Source organism: Rhinoderma darwinii, chromosome 3 (assembly GCF_050947455.1).
Source record: "Rhinoderma darwinii isolate aRhiDar2 chromosome 3, aRhiDar2.hap1, whole genome shotgun sequence".
Taxonomy (NCBI): Eukaryota; Metazoa; Chordata; class Amphibia; order Anura; family Rhinodermatidae; genus Rhinoderma; species Rhinoderma darwinii.
The window spans coordinates 417791130-417808697 of NC_134689.1; the positions used below are offsets into that span (position 1 = coordinate 417791130).

The window sequence follows — 17568 nt, forward strand, 5'->3', positions numbered from 1 at the left end:
GCGTTCTTCACGTCTGTCCTCATTTAGAGCTTTCTTCATCACATCTTCTATAGAGCACATCTGTATATTCAAATTATTTACGTAATTGTCCTGGAGCAGCATCCAGTCCCTTAATGTGACATGAGCGGTTCCATAGAGAATGAAAATCACTTTAACTCCTTAGTGCTGTCTGGGAATAATTATGGGTACTCTTTATAAACCGTGGAGCACAAGTAACATGATAGGGTGAGTGCAGGACACGGCTTTCATGGATCTTCCTCCTGTTTCTTCCACAATTATCTGACGAGAAGGAAATTATATATTTCCGAATTTACTAGACCGGAAACTAAGGTATGATGGGCAGCTATGATGGGTCTATGTACATTACATGATTCGGGCAGTATGGTGGCTCTGTAGTTAGTGGGATCCAGGGCATGAATGGAGTTTGTATATTCTCTTCGCCTTCACGTGGGTTTCCTCTGGGTACTCCGATTTCCGCCAACACTCCAAAAACATATTGATAGGTTAATTAACTGCCTATGAAAAATTGGCCATAGTGCGAAAGGGTAAATTATATTGTGAGGCCCATTAGGGACAGGGACTGATGTAAATGACGAATACATCTGTACATCATTGTGAAATACTTATGTCGATCCAATGGTAAATAAATAACATTATTGATTTTTTTTTATAGACACCCACTTTGGATAGAACAAGCAATATCTGTAGTGTTAGATCAGGATAATGGTTGCAGCAGCAGGAGATGAGTGCTTCTACCTTTTGGGGGCAGTGACCTGTCCACTCATGTGGTGATAATAGTCAGAACATGATTTGACGAGGAAAATGGAGAAGACGGAGGAGATAGAATATCCAGCAGTGTATTTTAGGAGAGAATTGTGCTGATGTTAAGGAAGGCAGTGAACAAGCGACTCATGTTGAGATTTTAGGGAGGGCAGGACTGCATGTAACAAGACAGCGTTATCACGTGGGGAGGAGAATGGGGACAAAAGGAAGGTCACCGAGTTACTGTACATAGTGGAAGGAGCAGGCTACCATCAGCAGCACAGAGTATTCTAGGAAAGGCACAGGCTTGTGGTAGGTCACAGACTGAGAGTTGCTTAGTGGAATGAGCAAGGTCCCCAGTAGCACAGAGTATTTTTCGAGAGGAGTGTGTTGTGGGGCAGGGACCATCCACTTGTGTGAGATTTGTGATGAAATGTATTGTAATTGTTATACTGTACATATTCATTACTAACAGTGACTTTTCTGCCGAATTCACAGTGGCGTCACCTTGATGAACCTACAATGATAGCTTTATATACAATGATCTGGATTCTTCTCTGGCCTGGCCTCATTGTTTTTTTACATTCCTCGGATATGACCTGCCACCTTGAGGTTCCAGAGATGGAAGGTATTACTCAGCCTGGAGATATCATGTTAGGAGTCGTTTTACCTCTTCATTTGGACAGGGTGTATGCAAAAGTTTCCTTCACCGAAAGACCTCTTAAGACGACTTGTTCAACGTAAGTGGACATAGTGATTGTACAGCTGCATTGTGCGCTCCAAATGTATTAATTTGATGGTTGTTCAACAAGAATGGCCCCTTTGGCTCATAACTTATACTCCCCCAGTGATATACAATTTGGTTGTCCATTGAATAGTCAATTATCACTTCAATTAGTGCCATATCTTCCAAAATGTGACCGAGCGAATTTGGGCCAAAATATTCCCTAAACCATTTAACTCTAGAACCAAGCACTATCCACATATTACATACCATAAAGGCAGACCATAAAGCTGCCATGGGGCCTTTGGAGAGAGGGGGCTAAACTCTAATTTGACCCCTCCTTTTTGCTTCTAAGTAATGCAGGGCTCCCCGCTTCAGAAGAACTGCATTGTCAGCAAGCAAGGGGTGAACAATTGGTCAAAGGATCATGGAAAGGCTTTCGAGGGGTAAAAAGACATCAGACCCTCCTGTCCTGGGTGTCAAAACCTGACACCATAATGGAAGGCCCATTTTGACCTTTGCTATGGGCCCCCTTTCTTCTATGTATGTCACTGATTGCAACAATTGTAAAATTTAAAACTGGACCATCATGATTTTCTCAACTTTCCTGAAGGTTCCACCTTGAAAATTATCAGCAACTACAGTCCATGGTTTTCGCTGTTGACGAAATCAATGAAAACCCCAATATTCTTTCAAATGTAACTTTAGGTTTCCAAGCCTATGATTCATGTGATGTTCTTCATCAGGACCTTCAAGGAACCTTACAAATATTGGCTGGTTACAACAAAGTCCTACCCAACTATCGATGTCTTCAAAATGTTCCACTAAGTGCAGTCATTGGTCCCTCGGTTTCGACACATTCCATTCTTGTAGCACATATTCTTGGACTATATCAGTACCCTCAGGTAAAAACTCTCGATAATTTCTGAATATCACTTAAGAATAGTTATTATATAGTCAAAACTGTATCCAACAATACAAAATATAGGAAGGACTTTGCTACTGGTTAGTCCGTCACCATCTTTTGTCTTTTCCCAACAGATTAGCCACTTCTCAACCAGCCCTCTTCTGAGTGATCGGACAAAGTTTCCATCATTTTTCAGAACGGTGTCTAATGATGTTTTCCAGTCTCAGGGACTTGCTCGGCTCGTATTACATTTTGGTTGGACATGGGTAGGGTTACTAGCTGTTGACAATGACTATGGTCAACAAGGAATTCAACTGGTCAAACAAGAGATAGTTAAGGCTGGTGCATGTGTGGCTTTCTCTGAGAACATCATTACAAGCCAACCAGACCACAACGCTCCACACATCGTTAACGTTTTGAAGACCTCAACAACTAAAATTGTGGTTGTCTTCTCACCAGCTATTAACTTAGTTCCTATCTTGGATGAAATGATGAGACACAATGTCACAAAGAAAATATTTGTAGCAAGTGAAGCTTGGTCCACCTCCAGTCTCTTCTCCATGGGAAGGCTTTCCGAGTCATTATCAGGAACGATCGGATTAGCTTTCTACAGTGGAACTATCCCGAAGTTTCGAGAATTCCTCAATAAGATCCATCCCTCTATGTCAATGGGAAAGGAATGGGTCAAGTTGTTATGGGAGCAGACATTTTATTGCATGTTTATGGATAGAAATGCAACAAGGTCCTTGAACAGTTCAGTGAGAGAGTGTACAGGATCTGAGGACCTTCGAAGTATCACAAACAGCTTCAATGATGTCTCCAACCTAAGGGCAACATACAATGTCTATACTGCAGTGCATGTCGTGGCTAAAGCTTTAGAAAATGTGAAAGCCTGCAAGGAAGGAGAAGGACCAACATTTTCCCGTGGAGCATGTCCTAACATTACAGCTTTTACACCTTGGCAGGTAGTATTCATTTATGTAGAGTACTTTAATATGAATTTCTGGTTTCTGGCCATGAGGGAAATTCTAAGAACATTTCAGATATATAAGAATTTAATAAAAGATTCGGACAAAGCCATAAAATACACTAGGCTTGTGAAAAATAGTCATGTAAAAGAAAAAAAATTCTTGCCGAATACCGAAATTCTGTTGCAAGCCGCAATAAAATTTCACCCATGGTAACATAAGGTTCTGCAGCAGTGATTGAATCATGGGGCAATACATAGTTATATACAATGGGACCCAACATGACTGAGGTCTATTTTATACACAGGCCCAATGGGTACTATGAAAGTGGGGGATCGGTAGCCGGACAATAAATGATAGTATATTAGGTTTATTTTTTTAATTTCACTATTTTGTACAGGTCTGACCAATTTTTGGGTTTTATTTATAACCACAGTTGTCATCAAGATTTCTCAAATTGTTGAAAAGCGAATGTATAGGATACGTATGTGGCCAAATCAGGGCCGGTTATGCATTTCTACATAGGTAGGTAGATTTGACACTCAGTGGTCTAGAAAGCCTGGTGACAACCCCTATAGGAGCAATGGCGACATGAATATCCTGTTGTCATTTTTTATAATTGCTAACAGCTACTTTAACCCCTTAAAGACCAGGCCAATTTTCGTTTTTTTCATTTTCGTTTTTTTCCTCCCCGCCTTCTAAAAGCCATAACTTTTCTATTTCTTTGTCGACATAGCCTTATGAGGGCTTATTGTTTGAGAGACAACTTGTAGTTTTTCATGGCACCATTTATTGTACCGCATAATGTACTGGGAATCTGAAAAAAAAAATAGTTGTGGGGTGAAATGGGCAAAAAACAGCGATTACACCAATTTTTCGGGGGTTTTGTTTTTACGGCGTCCTTCAGGCGGTAAAAACGACATATTCACCTTATTCTATAGGTTGATACGTTTACGGCGATACCAAATTTACCTGTTTTGTTTTATGTTTTACCACTTTTAAAAAAATAAAACTATTTGCTAAAAAAAAAAAAAATCTTCGGTGTTTTTATTTTTCCATAAATTTAGAGGTGTGAGGGCTTAAATTTTGCAGGGGGAGCTGTAGTTTCCACCAATACCATTTTGGGGTATATGCGACATTTTAAGCATTTTTTATTCCTTTTTTTTTTTTTTTGAGCTAAGGTGACCAAAAAACAGCAATTTGCGTGTTTTATATATATATGTTTTTTTTTTATGTCGTTCACTGAGCGGGTTAAATAACGCTATATTGTGGTAGTTCTGACTTTTACAGATGCAGCGATACATGCTGTGTTAAAAAAAAAATGTAACATTGATTTAGGGAAAAATGGGAAAAAAGTTTTTTTTTTTAAACTTTTAATATTTTTTGGGGGAGATTATAAAAAATCTTTATTTAACTGTTTTTTTTACTTTTTTTTATTAGTCCCCCTAGGGATCGCTTGCATGATATATCGCAATACTAATGTATTGCAGTATATTGTGATCCTGACAGTCTCCTTTGAAGCCCTGCCGGAGGCACAGATGGCAGACCTGGGGGCCTTTATTAAGCTGCTATAACAACCATACTCACCGGCCGATCCAGTCGCATTCGAGAGGGTGCCCCCCTGATTCTAACAATTGAAATGCTGCGGTCGTGATTGACCGCAGCATTTAAGGTGTTAAACGGGCGGAATCAAAGTGATCTTTGATTTGGCCCGCTGTAGTGAGGTGTCGGCTGTGTAACACAGCCATCACCTGCTGAGTATGGAAAAAGCTCAGCCCGTGAGCCCGCTCCATACTTCCCCTTAACGTCTACCACATACTAGTACGTGGTATGTCATTAAGGGGTTAAAGGAATGTCCATTAGGATAACCCCTTCTCTAAATACATAACCCCAGCGAAAAACCCCAAAAATCCGACAAAATCATTGGGGAAATGTGGTATAACATGGAGCCCATCCATATGAATGGACATCCACATGATATATGGTCACACAGAGTCCTCTAGAGTGAGAGCTACACTTTTCTATCAGCTTTCTGCGCTGACTAATAAATTAGGGACCTGATAGGACAACCCCGTTAAATACAGCATACATGTAAAGGATCTGCCAGGCACTACTTCTGGGTATATTCCCAGGATTAATCAGTCGACACCTGAGGCCAGACCTCTGAGACAGACACCTGCTCCCACCAATCAGGGTGGCAGGCTCAGGAGTGGGAGAGCCTATCGCGGCCTGGTCAGTCAGAGTTAGCTCCGCCCCCTGTCCATTTATACCTGCCGTTTTCTCTTCCTCCTTGCTTGTTGTTCTTCTTGGATTCCTGGCCCCACTGCTGCCTTGCTCCAGCCTGCTTCTGCCGTGCTTCTGCCGTGCTTCTGCCGTGCTTCTGCCGTGCTTCTGCCTTGCTTCAGTTCCGTTTATCCTGCGTTGCTCTGCCCCTGGCTTGCTTCTGCTCCGTGCTCCCGTTTGTATACTCCACTACTTCCTGATCCTGACTGGCTCATTCACCGCTCCGTTTCCTCGCGGCGTTCCGTGGGCTACTGTATTCCCTTGCGTGTTCCCTGTTTGTACTCCCTTGCACTTAGACAGCGTAGGGACCGCCGCCAAGTTGTACCCCGTCGCCTAGGGCGGGTCGTTGCAAGTAGGCAGGGACAGGGCGGTGGGTAGATTAGGGCTCACTTGTTCCCTTCACCTCCTTCCTGCCATTACAATACAATCATGCAATCTTCATAGGCAAACACCAGCATTACGATGAGTCATACTGAGTACAGACTGTAAGTGACTTCCAATATTGAATAGTCATGGGGGCCCCACCTTTCAAACAGGTCCATTTGTCAAATTGTTGACCCCATAAAGTGTTAATACTGTAAAGTTTTAATGTTTAGGAGCATCAACAGTTGAAAACAACCAAAGAACTATTTATTCTGATCTACGTCCATTGTGCTTCCATGGTTGATCACCATTCACAATGCCAAGCACCATTCGGAATGATATAAAGCCATCGTCATTGGACTGGTATGAGGGATCGTGCTGTACCATTTGACTCTGAGTTTGGAAGATACCAGAAGAATGAATGCGATGTGACAACTGTATTGTTCAGTAGAGAAATAACAAGGGGTAGAGTTATCTTCCATGGTTTGGCCTGGAGCCTCTTAAATCCAGTCAGGGGAAATTAAACTACAGCATACACTCATTTTGGAGAATTGGGGAAGGCCTTTTCAGTTTCATCCTGAAATCTGAGATCCATTAAAATAGTATGGCACATTTGGCATGGAAGATCTTGACTGGCGTGAACAGAGTCTTGACCATATCCTCACTGAAGAATCTTGGGATGTTGTAAAGGATCTGCCAGACACAGCTTCGGGGTTAACTCCCTTAATTAATCAGTCAGCACCTGAATCTACATCCCTGAGACTGACTCCAGCTTCCACCACTCAGGCTGGCAGGCTTAGGAGTGGGAGAGCCTATTGTAGCCTGGCCAGACTCAGCTAGCTCCCGCCCTCTGTCTATTTATACCTGCATTTCCTGTTCCTCCTTGCTTGTTGCTCTTTTTCGTGTGGTTTCCTGGCCCAGCTACAGCTTACATAATAACAAGCCCATACCTAGTCTACCCTGGTCCCTGACACCACTATGGACCCCCGTGAGACCCTGGCTCAGCAAATGCAGGGTCTCTCCCTACAGGTCCAGGCCCTGGCTCAGAGGGTCAACCAGCCTGATGCTACCTTGGTAGTTCCCCTCACCGCACCTCTTGAACCCCACCTCAAGTTGCCCGACCGGTTCTCAGGGGACCGGAGGGCTTTTCTCTCCTTTCGGGAGAGTTGTAGGCTTTACTTTCGTTTAAAGCCTCATTCCTCAGGTTCTGAGAGCCAGCGGGTGGGTATAATTATGTCCCGGCTCCAGGAAGGGCCCCAAGAGTGGGCCTTCTCCTTGGCTCCTGACGCCCCTGAACTTTCCTCCGTTGATTGTTTCTTTTCCGCTCTCTGACTTATTTATGACGAGACTGACAGGACTGCCTTTGCCGAGAGTCAGCTGGTGACCTTACGTCAGGGTAAGAGACCTGTTGAGGAGTATTGCTCTGACTTTAGGAAGTGGTGCGTAGCTTCTCGGTGGAATGACCCTGCCTTAAGGTGCCAGTTTAGGTTGGGTCTGTCGAATGCCCTGAAAGACCTGCTAGTTAGCTATCCCTCTTCTGACTCCCTAGACCAGGCTATGGCTTTAGCGGTACGACTTGACCGACGTCTCAGGGAACGACAACATGAACGTTTATGTGTTTTCTCCTCCGACTCCCCCATGATGCCTCCCGAAGTTCCGTTGCTTCGTTCCTCCAGGAAAGACTCAGAGATACCTATGCAACTCGGGGCCTCCGTGTCCCCCCAACAACGTAGAGAATTCCGCAGGAAGAATGGTCTCTGCTTCTACTGTGGGGATGACAAGCATCAAGTGAACAACTGTCCTAAGCGTAAGAATGCAGCCAGAGAACTTCCGCGCCTAAGTGATCATCGGGGTGGTCACTTGGGCGCACAGGTATTTCCAGTAAATAGGAAACGTACTAAGATCTTGCTTCCCTTTCAGGTCTCTTTTGGTGGTAGGTCTGCTACCGGCAGTGCCTTCGTGGATTCAGGGTCCTCTACTAATATTATGTCTGTGGAATTTGCTATGTCTCTTGCTATGCCTCTGATTGATTTGCCTAAACTTGTCCCGGTAGTGGGTATCGACTCCACTCCTCTTGCTAATGGTTATTTTACACAGCATACCCCTGTTTTTGAACTCCTTGTTGGCTCCATGCATTTGGAACAATGCTCTGTACTGTTGATGCAGGGATTATCGTACGATTTGGTTCTAGGCCTTCCCTGGTTGCAGTTGCATAATCCCACGTTTGACTGGAATACTGGGGAGCTAACCAAATGGGGTAATGAATGTTGTACGTCATGTTTTTCTGTTAATTCTATTTCTCCCCCTGAGGAGGCGAATACGCTACCCGAGTTTGTTCAGGACTTCGCTATTGTTTTCTCTAGGGAGGCCTCCGAAGTGTTACCTCCTCATAGAGAATACGATTGCGCTATCGAATTGGTACCAGGAGCTAAGCTTCCTAAGGGTAGGATATTTAATCTTTCTTGTCCCGAACGTGAAGCCATGAGAGAGTATATCCAGGAATCCCTGGCCAAGGGTGACATTCGTCCCTCTTCTTCTCCGGTAGGTGCTGGCTTCTTCTTCGTGGGGAAGAAGGATGGTGGTCTTAGGCCATGCATTGACTACCGTAGCCTGAATAAGGTCACGGTAAGGAACCAGTATCCCCTTCCTTTGATTCCTGATCTCTTTAATCAGGTTCAGGGGGCCCAATGGTTCTCTAAATTGGATCTACGGGGGGCGTATAACCTTATTCGCATCAAAGAGGGGGATGAGTGGAAGACTGCGTTTAACACGCCCGAAGGCCATTTCGAATACCTCGTCATGCCCTTTGGGTTGTGTAATGCCCCTGCGGTCTTCCAGAATTTCATAAATGAGATTTTGAGAAATTACCTGGGGATATTTCTTGTAGTGTACCTTGATGACATACTGGTGTTTTCCAAGGACTGGTCCTCCCACATTGAGCATGTCAGGAAGGTGCTCCAGGTCCTTCGAGAAAACAAACTGTTTGCAAAGACCGAAAAATGTGTGTTTGGGGTACAGGAGATACCATTTTTGGGTCAAATCCTCACTCCTCATGAATTCTGCATGGACCCCGCCAAGGTTCAGGCTGTGGCGGAATGGGTCCAACCTGCCTCCCTGAAGGCGTTACAGTGTTATTTGGGGTTCGCTAATTATTACAGGAGATTTATTGCTAACTTCTCGGTCATCGCTAAGCCTCTTACGGACCTCACTCGCAAAGGTGCTGATCTCCTCCACTGGCCTCCTGAGGCTGTCCAGGCTTTTGAGGTCCTTAAGAAGTGCTTTATCTCGGCCCCGGTGCTGGTTCAGCCCAACCAAAAGGAGCCATTTATCGTGGAAGTTGACACATCTGAGGTGGGAGTGGGGGCTGTCTTGTCCCAGGGTACCAGGTCCCTCACCCATCTCCGCCCCTGTGCCTACTTCTCCAGGAAGTTTTCGCCAACTGAGAGTAACTATGATATTGGCAACCGCGAACTCTTAGCCATTAAATGGGCATTTGAAGAGTGGCGCCACTTCCTGGAGGGGGCTAGACACCAGGTAACGGTCCTTACCGACCACAAGAATCTGGTTTTCCTAGAATCTGCCCGGAGGCTAAACCCGAGACAAGCTCGATGGGCGTTATTTTTTACCAGATTCAATTTTTTGGTTACCTATAGGGCTGGGTCTAAAAATATTAAGGCTGATGCACTGTCGCGTAGCTTCATGGCCAGCCCTCCTTCGGAGGAAGATCCTGCTTGTATTTTGCCTCCAGGTATAATCATTTCCTCGATCGATTCTGATTTAGTCTCTGAAATTGCTGCTGATCAAGGTTCAGCTCCTGGGAACCTTCCTGAGAACAAGCTGTTTGTTCCCCTGCAATTCCGGCTAAGGGTACTTAGGGAAAATCATGACTCCGCACTATCTGGTCATCCAGGCATCCTGGGTACCAAACACCTCATTACCAGAAATTATTGGTGGCCTGGGTTGCCTAAAGACGTTAAGGCCTACGTCGCCGCTTGTGAGGTTTGTGCTAGGTCCAAGACTCCCAGGTCCCGACCAGCGGGCTTACTGCGTTCGTTGCCCATTCCCCAGAGACCTTGGACACATATCTCCATGGATTTTATCACCGATTTGCCTCCATCCCAAGGCAAGTCGGTGGTGTGGGTGGTGGTAGACCGCTTCAGTAAGATGTGCCACTTTGTGCCCCTCAAGAAACTACCCAACGCCAAGACGTTGGCTACCTTGTTTGTCAAACACATCCTGCGTCTCCATGGGGTCCCTGTCAATATTGTTTCGGACAGAGGGGTACAATTTGTTTCATTGTTTTGGAGAGCCTTCTGTATGAAGTTGGGGATTGATCTGTCCTTCTCCTCTGCCTTCCATCCTGAAACCAATGGTCAAACGGAGAGGACTAATCAATCTCTAGAACAATACTTAAGGTGTTTTGTCTCTGACTGTCAATATGATTGGGTCTCATTCATTCCTCTCGCCGAATTTTCCCTTAATAACCGGGACAGTAACTCGTCAGGGGTCTCCCCCTTTTTCTGTAATTTTGGGTTTAATCCACGGTTCTCCTCCGTTTCACCTGGTAGTTCCAACAATCCCGAGGTAGAGGTCGTTCATCGGGAACTGTGCACAGTCTGGGCCCAGGTTCAGAAGAACCTAGAGGCGTCCCAGAGCGTACAAAAAACTCAGGCTGATAGAAAACGTTCTGCTAACCCCCTGTTTATGGTCGGGGATCTGGTGTGGTTGTCGTCTAGGAACTTGCGTCTCAAGGTCCCGTTCAAGAAGTTTTCTCCCCGGTTTATTGGGCCGTATAAGGTCATTGAGGTCCTCAATCCTGTCTCCTTCCGGCTGGAGTTACCCCCGTCTTTTCGTATACACGACGTGTTTCATGCCTCCCTCCTTAAACGCTGCTCCCCGTCCTTGGCTCCCTCGAGGAGACCTCCTGTTCCCGTCCTCACCCCTGAGGGGGTGGAATTCGAGGTGGCCAGGATTGTGGACAGCAAGATGGTCCAAGGCTCCCTCCAGTACCTGGTCCATTGGAGAGGTTACAGGCACGAGGAGAGGACTTGGGTACCCGCCCGGGATGTTCACGCTGGGGTATTGGTCAGGAGGTTCCACCCGCGTTTCCCCAGTAAGCCAGGTCCACTTAGAAAGGGTCCGGTGGCCCCTCATAAAAGGGGGGGTACTGTAAAGGATCTGCCAGACACAGCTTCGGGGTTAACTCCCTTAATTAATCAGTCAGCACCTGAATCTACATCCCTGAGACTGACTCCAGCTTCCACCACTCAGGCTGGCAGGCTTAGGAGTGGGAGAGCCTATCGTAGCCTGGCCAGACTCAGCTAGCTCCCGCCCTCTGTCTATTTATACCTGCATTTCCTGTTCCTCCTTGCTTGTTGTTCTTTTTCGTGTGGTTTCCTGGCCCAGCTACAGCTCCTTCTATTTTGTTCCTGCTCCATACAGACCCTGGCTTACTGACTACTCTTCTGCTCTTCGTTTGGTACCTCGCACACTCCTGGCTTGACTCGGCTCGTTCACCACTCTGGTTGCTCACGGTGTTGCCGTGGGCAACTGCCCCTTTCCCTTGCTTGTATTCCCTTGTATGTTTGTCGTGTTTGTCGTGCACTTACTGAGTGCAGGGACCGCCGCCCAGTTGTACCCCGTCGCCTAGGGCGGGTCGTTGCAAGTAGGCAGGGACAGAGTGGCGGGTAGATTAGGGCTCACTTGTCAGTTTCCCTACCCCCCGGTCATTACAGATGTATTGAAATGTTGATTGTGAGTCCAGATTTTCCACAAAAACATCAGAGCCTAAGGTCAGTAATGATCTTGTGGCTACAGAGACACAAATCCCCACAATAGTTTTCCTAATCTAGCAGGAATGGTTTCTAGAAGAAAGGAGGGGAACCAACTCCATATTAATAAATATGGTTTTAGACAACAAGAATATATGGATTTGATCTTGGGTACACATCATTTTTACAGATAGTGTATGTCCATCCTCTGGTTGAGGTAACTTTTATAGACATATTCAAGGATGATATCAAAAACTATCCACCTTCTATGTGAAAATCTTACTTTTCCCAAAGGATGTGTTAAACCACTGAAATAAAGCCTCCACAGAGGTGACATAATTGTGCTGTTGGTTCTATTGACTATAACATTTGCCCCAGTGAATATGATGAGGGTTTTGTTTTTTTTTGTTTTTTTTTTGGAAAGTCCAAAAAAATTTACTTTTATTTCTGGGTCTTGGAATGTTAGTCTTTAAACAAATTAATATGACTCTAATAATAAAATAATAGCTTGTCCCAATATTTTTTGGTATTACACAGGTTTACATTCCTTTAGAAGTCATAATTCCCTTCACTGTGAGTCATTAGGTGACCCTCCACATAAAGAAAAATGTTAAATATTCTAGTTTTCACACTGACCAATAGAGCAATCAAAATAGACGGTCACTTCCGGTTTTCTGTAATTCACTTGTCAGCTTTGCTGTATAGACTGGGATAGATGTAGCAGAGTCATCTCAATGTTAGCAGAGGAAAGGTGGTTTAATGACAGATGTATTGAACTTCTGGAGGCCTAGATAAAGCAGAATAGATACACTATACACACAGATAAGGCTCTGAAAACAGCTCCGCTGTCACTCCCTGGTCTCTGGGGGAGGGTCTGCACTCCATCACTTCATGGAAACTGTAATAATTTATTACATTTCTGTCAATTCGCTCAAATTCATTGCACCTTCCATAAAGCACACACACCCTGTTGCATGGCCTACATAGACAATACAGAAGGAATTATGTTCCTCAATATGGCTGCACCCAGGGAACTTCAAAATAAAAATAAAATATTTGAAACATTAAAAAAAAAAAGAACAAACACTTTATTTTTCTTCTACAGACAAAAATCTAATTAATGATAATAAAATTACATACATGCAACGTTTCCTTTAAATGTGTTCTTGGGGCATGAAGTGGTAATTTTTATTTGCATTTCTTAAGCAGCTCCATAAGGCTGGGATCACACATGCAGTTTTTGGAGCAAAGCACAGGAAGGAAACATATACAGTGAAGGAAATAAATATTTGATCCCTTGCTGATTTTGTAAGTTTGCCCACTGTCAAAGACATGAACAGTCTAGAATTTTTAGGCTAGGTTAATTTTACCAGTGAGAGATAGATTATATTTAAAAAAAAACAGAAAATCACATAGTCAAAATGATATATATATTTATTTGCATTGTGCACAGAGAAATAAGTATTTGATCCCTTTGGCAAACAAGACTTAATACTTGGTGGCAAAACCCTTGTTGGCAAGCACAGCAGTCAGACATTATTTGTAGTTGATGATGAGGTTTGCACACATGTTAGATGGAATTTTGGCCCACTCCTCTTTGCAGATCATCTGTAAATCATTAACATTTCGAGGCTGTCGCTTGGCAACGCTGATCTTCAGCTCCCTCCATAAGTTTTCGATGGGATTAAGGTCTGGAGACTGGCTAGGCCACTCCATGACCTTAATGTGCTTCTTTTTGAGCCACTCCTTTGTTGCCTTGGCTGTATGTTTCGGGTCATTGTCGTGCTGGAAGACCCAGCCACGAGCCATTTTTAATGTCCTGGTGGAGGGAAGGAGGTTGTCACTCAGGATTTGACAGTACATGGCTCCATCCATTCTCCCATTGATGCGGTGAAGTAGTCCTGTGCCCTTAGCAGAGAAACACCCCCAAAACATAATGTTTCCACCTCCATGCTTGACAGTGGGGACAGTGTTCTTTGGGTCATAGGCAGCATTTCTCTTCCTCCAAACACGGCGAGTTGAGTTAATGTCAAAGAGCTCAATTTTAGTCTCATCTGACCACAGCACCTTCTCCCAATCACTCTCAGAATCATCCAGATGTTCATTTGCAAGCTTCAGACGGGCGTGTACATGTGCCTTCTTGAGCAGGGGGACCTTGCGGGCACTGCAGGATTTTAATCCATTACGGCGTAATGTGTTACCAATGGTTTTCTTGGTGACTGTGGTCCCAGCTGCCTTGAGATCATTAACAAGTTCCCCCCGTGTAGTTTTCGGCTGAGCTCTCACCTTCCTCAGGATCAAGGATACCCCACGAGGTGAGATTTTGCATGGAGCCCCAGATCGATGTCGATTGACAGTCATTTTGTATGTCTTCCATTTTCTTACTATTGCACCAACAGTTGTCTCCTTCTCACCCAGCGTCTTACTTATGGTTTTGTAGCCCATTCCAGCCTTGTGCAGGTCTATGATCTTGTCCCTGACATCCTTAGAAAGCTCTTTGGTCTTGCCCATGTTGTAGAGGTTAGAGTCAGACTGATTCATTGAGTCTGTGGACAGGAGTCTTTTATACAGGTGACCATGTAAGAGCTGTCTTTACTGCAGGCACCAAGTTGATTTGGAGCGTGTAACTGGTCTGGAGGAGGCTGAACTCTTAATGGTTGGAAGGGGATCAAATACTTATTTATCTGTGCACAATGCAAATAAATATATATCATTTTGACTATGTGATTATCAGTTTTTTTTTTTTTATATAATCTATCTCTCACTGGTAAAATTAACCTAGCCTAAAAATTCTAGACTGTTCATGTCTTTGACAGTGGGCAAACTTACAAAATCAGCAAGGGATCAAATACTTATTTCCTTCACTGTATAAAGAAAACACTGATACATCTCTCATTTGTATTCACTTCTCCAATTGGCTCCAAAAACTTTATCAAAAACTGCATCACACCTTGCATGTGTGAACCTAGCCTAAGCCATGTCAACAATTACAAACCTGAAAAATACCATATAAGGCCGAAATGTTGCATGTGTTTGTCCTGATCCTGGTGCCTTAGTATATCTCTGATGTTGGATATTTTGGAAAACCCAATGTAGTAAGATCACTGGCCACAGCCGTCCCGTGACATGACAGTTATAGTCATTGATTGGCTACCATGGTCACTTGTCAAGTACGACAGGTCCTTCGTGTGGCTAAAAAAATAATGGCAATGAGAGGCCACGGTATATTGATGTGGGAGTGGATTTTAAAAGTATGTCTATTTTTTTATGGGTCCTATAAATAATCAGAAAGTCCCTTCAGAGACGTATATTGAGAGTGATGTTACTTTTGTCTATGACAGAAAATACTTGCAAGTATAGATGAGCTGGAAGTTTACGCAGCCCACCAGTTCCTCCCAAAGTTTAAAAAAAAAGAAAAGTGTGTACCTTCAGCTACAAAATACTGCTCTAAATTGGGCACCATGAAAGGGTGACCCAATGTGACACAGCTTTACTTTTACATCTTCCAGCTCTTGTACTATATGAAGAAGGCAAGAGTCACCTTGAGTAATGGGAGAGACTTTTACTTTGATGAGAATGGAGACCCTCCGGCCATCTACGACATTGTGAACTGGCAACTGAACCCTGAGGGCGTCATGCAACATATTAAAATTGGCAGCTATGATACTACAGCTTCTTTTGGTCAAGTTTTTACTATCAACACAAGTGCTATACTATGGAGTAATGGAAACGTCGCAGTAAGTACATAAAAAAAGAGGACCATCCACTTTATTACATTATCATAATTTCTAATTTGTCGACATCAATATCCACATCCCACTCAAATATATGTTTTCAGAGTGGTTAAACCTGTGATCATATGGGTACTAGAATTCCTAAGGGTACTAAGTCCATGTGATTACAGTGCCATGTATTCAAAAACTCTAGCCAAAACGTAAAATTATTACAGTGGTTATGGGTGTTGTCTCATCCCATTTACCCAAATCTTGAACCCCTTCCTCTATGTCTCCTACTCCTCTGCCTATATTGTCTCAGTAGATGTGGTGGTGCTGTAGTTTATCATTGTATTCATGAACCAATAAATTCAGGATAAGCAGTACTATAGATATACAGTATCTCAGATTGGGGAGTGCTAAAGTAAATGGTATTTAGGGAGTCAACAAAACACAATTTTTTTAGTCAATGTCGGCTCCGTGACCGAGAACTTTGTGGTTTTCCATAGAAAAAACTGTCAATCATCGTTATAGCTTTATAATAAACATAAATGCATGTAGAAACACCAGCCATGAATTGAGCAAACATCTCAGCTGGACAGAGAAGAATGAAAAGTGACTTCATATTTTTCCTACAGCCACCTGTCTCAGTCTGCAGTGAGAGTTGTCCTCCAGGCTTCAGGAAGGCTCCTATAAGAGGTCAACCTGTTTGTTGTTACCAATGTGTTCCTTGCCCTCAAGGAGAGATCTCCAACCAAACGGGTAAGAGAAGGTCCTGAACCTCAAATTATTCCTCAAAAACATTTAATCTTAGAGTAGCCTATTCTCCCCGAGGGTCCATGTCTGCAGCAATGAGAATGTATTACAGTTGGAAGATCTTTCAGAAGACCTCACATGAGCCATATTTGCACTATTCATAGTAAATTTCCATGAGAACTCCGATAGGACCTGTAGACTGACCATGGATTACCATGAGAGTCATCTCCAGTTTTTTACATGTAATTGAATTTATGAAACCCTATTTGATTATCAGCATAATACATAAGACAATAGATCTCAATTCCTCAATCGTGGATTCTATTTTTTTCTTATAACTTACTTTCGATGTAGGCAGATGTTCACTAACATTTATTAATGTGATGGTAATTGAATATTTTATCTTGTAGACTCAGTTGACTGCATCCAATGCCCATGGAACCAATGGCCAAGTGCCAAAAAAGACCTATGTCTCCAGAAGGCCATAGAATATCTGTCATATGAAGAAACCTTGGGCGCAACCTTGACCTCTGCAAGTTCTATCTCCTTCCTCATTCCTGTTCTTATTTTGCAGATTTATGTTAAGTTTAAAGTTACCCCCATAGTGAAGGCTAATAACTACTGCCTAAGCTGCATTCTACTTGTGTCCTTGTCCCTTTGTTTTCTTTGCTCTTTAATGTTTATAGGATTTCCATATTTTGAGAAATGTCTTCTCCGTCAAGCTGGATTTGGGTTGGCTTTTACCCTCTGTATCTCTTGGTTCTTGGCAAAAACTATCATGGTAGTATTTGCTTTCATGGCTACAAAGCCAGGTAGCCATTTGAGAAGATGGACCAGTCCGAAAGTGTCCTATATTATTATACTCATGTGTACTTTTCTGCAATTCATTCTGTGCATCACATGGTTGTTCATCTCACCTCCTTTTCCTCAGTACAATGCTCAAGTGAATCCTAGTGTAATAGTTGTTGAGTGTAATGAGGGTTCACCCATTGCCTTCTGGACCATGTTGGGTTATCTCTTTCTTCTGGCCACTATTAGTTTCATAGTTGCCTTCCTGGCTCGAAGACATCCTGACACCTTTAATGAAGCCCAATTTATTACATTCAGCATGTTGGCCTTTCTCAGTGTCTGGATATCTTATATCCCAGCCTCCCTCAGTGCACAGGGCAAGTACACAGTGGCTATGGAGATCTTTGCTATCTTAGCATCTAGTTGGGCTTTAGTCATCTGCATGTTTTTTCCAAAATGCTTTATCGTATTGTTCAGACCTGAAATGAACTCCAGAGAATTTCTCATGAAGAAGGACTCAAGACATATATAG

At 43.6% G+C, this 17568-nt stretch overlaps 1 protein-coding gene across 1 annotated transcript; it reads left to right on the forward strand.

The window, feature by feature from the left end:
• Positions 1 to 1356: 1356 nt before the first annotated feature.
• Positions 1357 to 17568, forward strand: LOC142750586 (extracellular calcium-sensing receptor-like). Its single transcript, XM_075859584.1, has 6 exons — positions 1357 to 1502; positions 2100 to 2391; positions 2528 to 3358; positions 15288 to 15515; positions 16130 to 16253; positions 16658 to 17568. The coding sequence occupies exons 1-6, from the start codon at positions 1357 to 1359 to the stop codon at positions 17566 to 17568; spliced, it is 2532 nt and encodes an 843-aa protein (XP_075715699.1).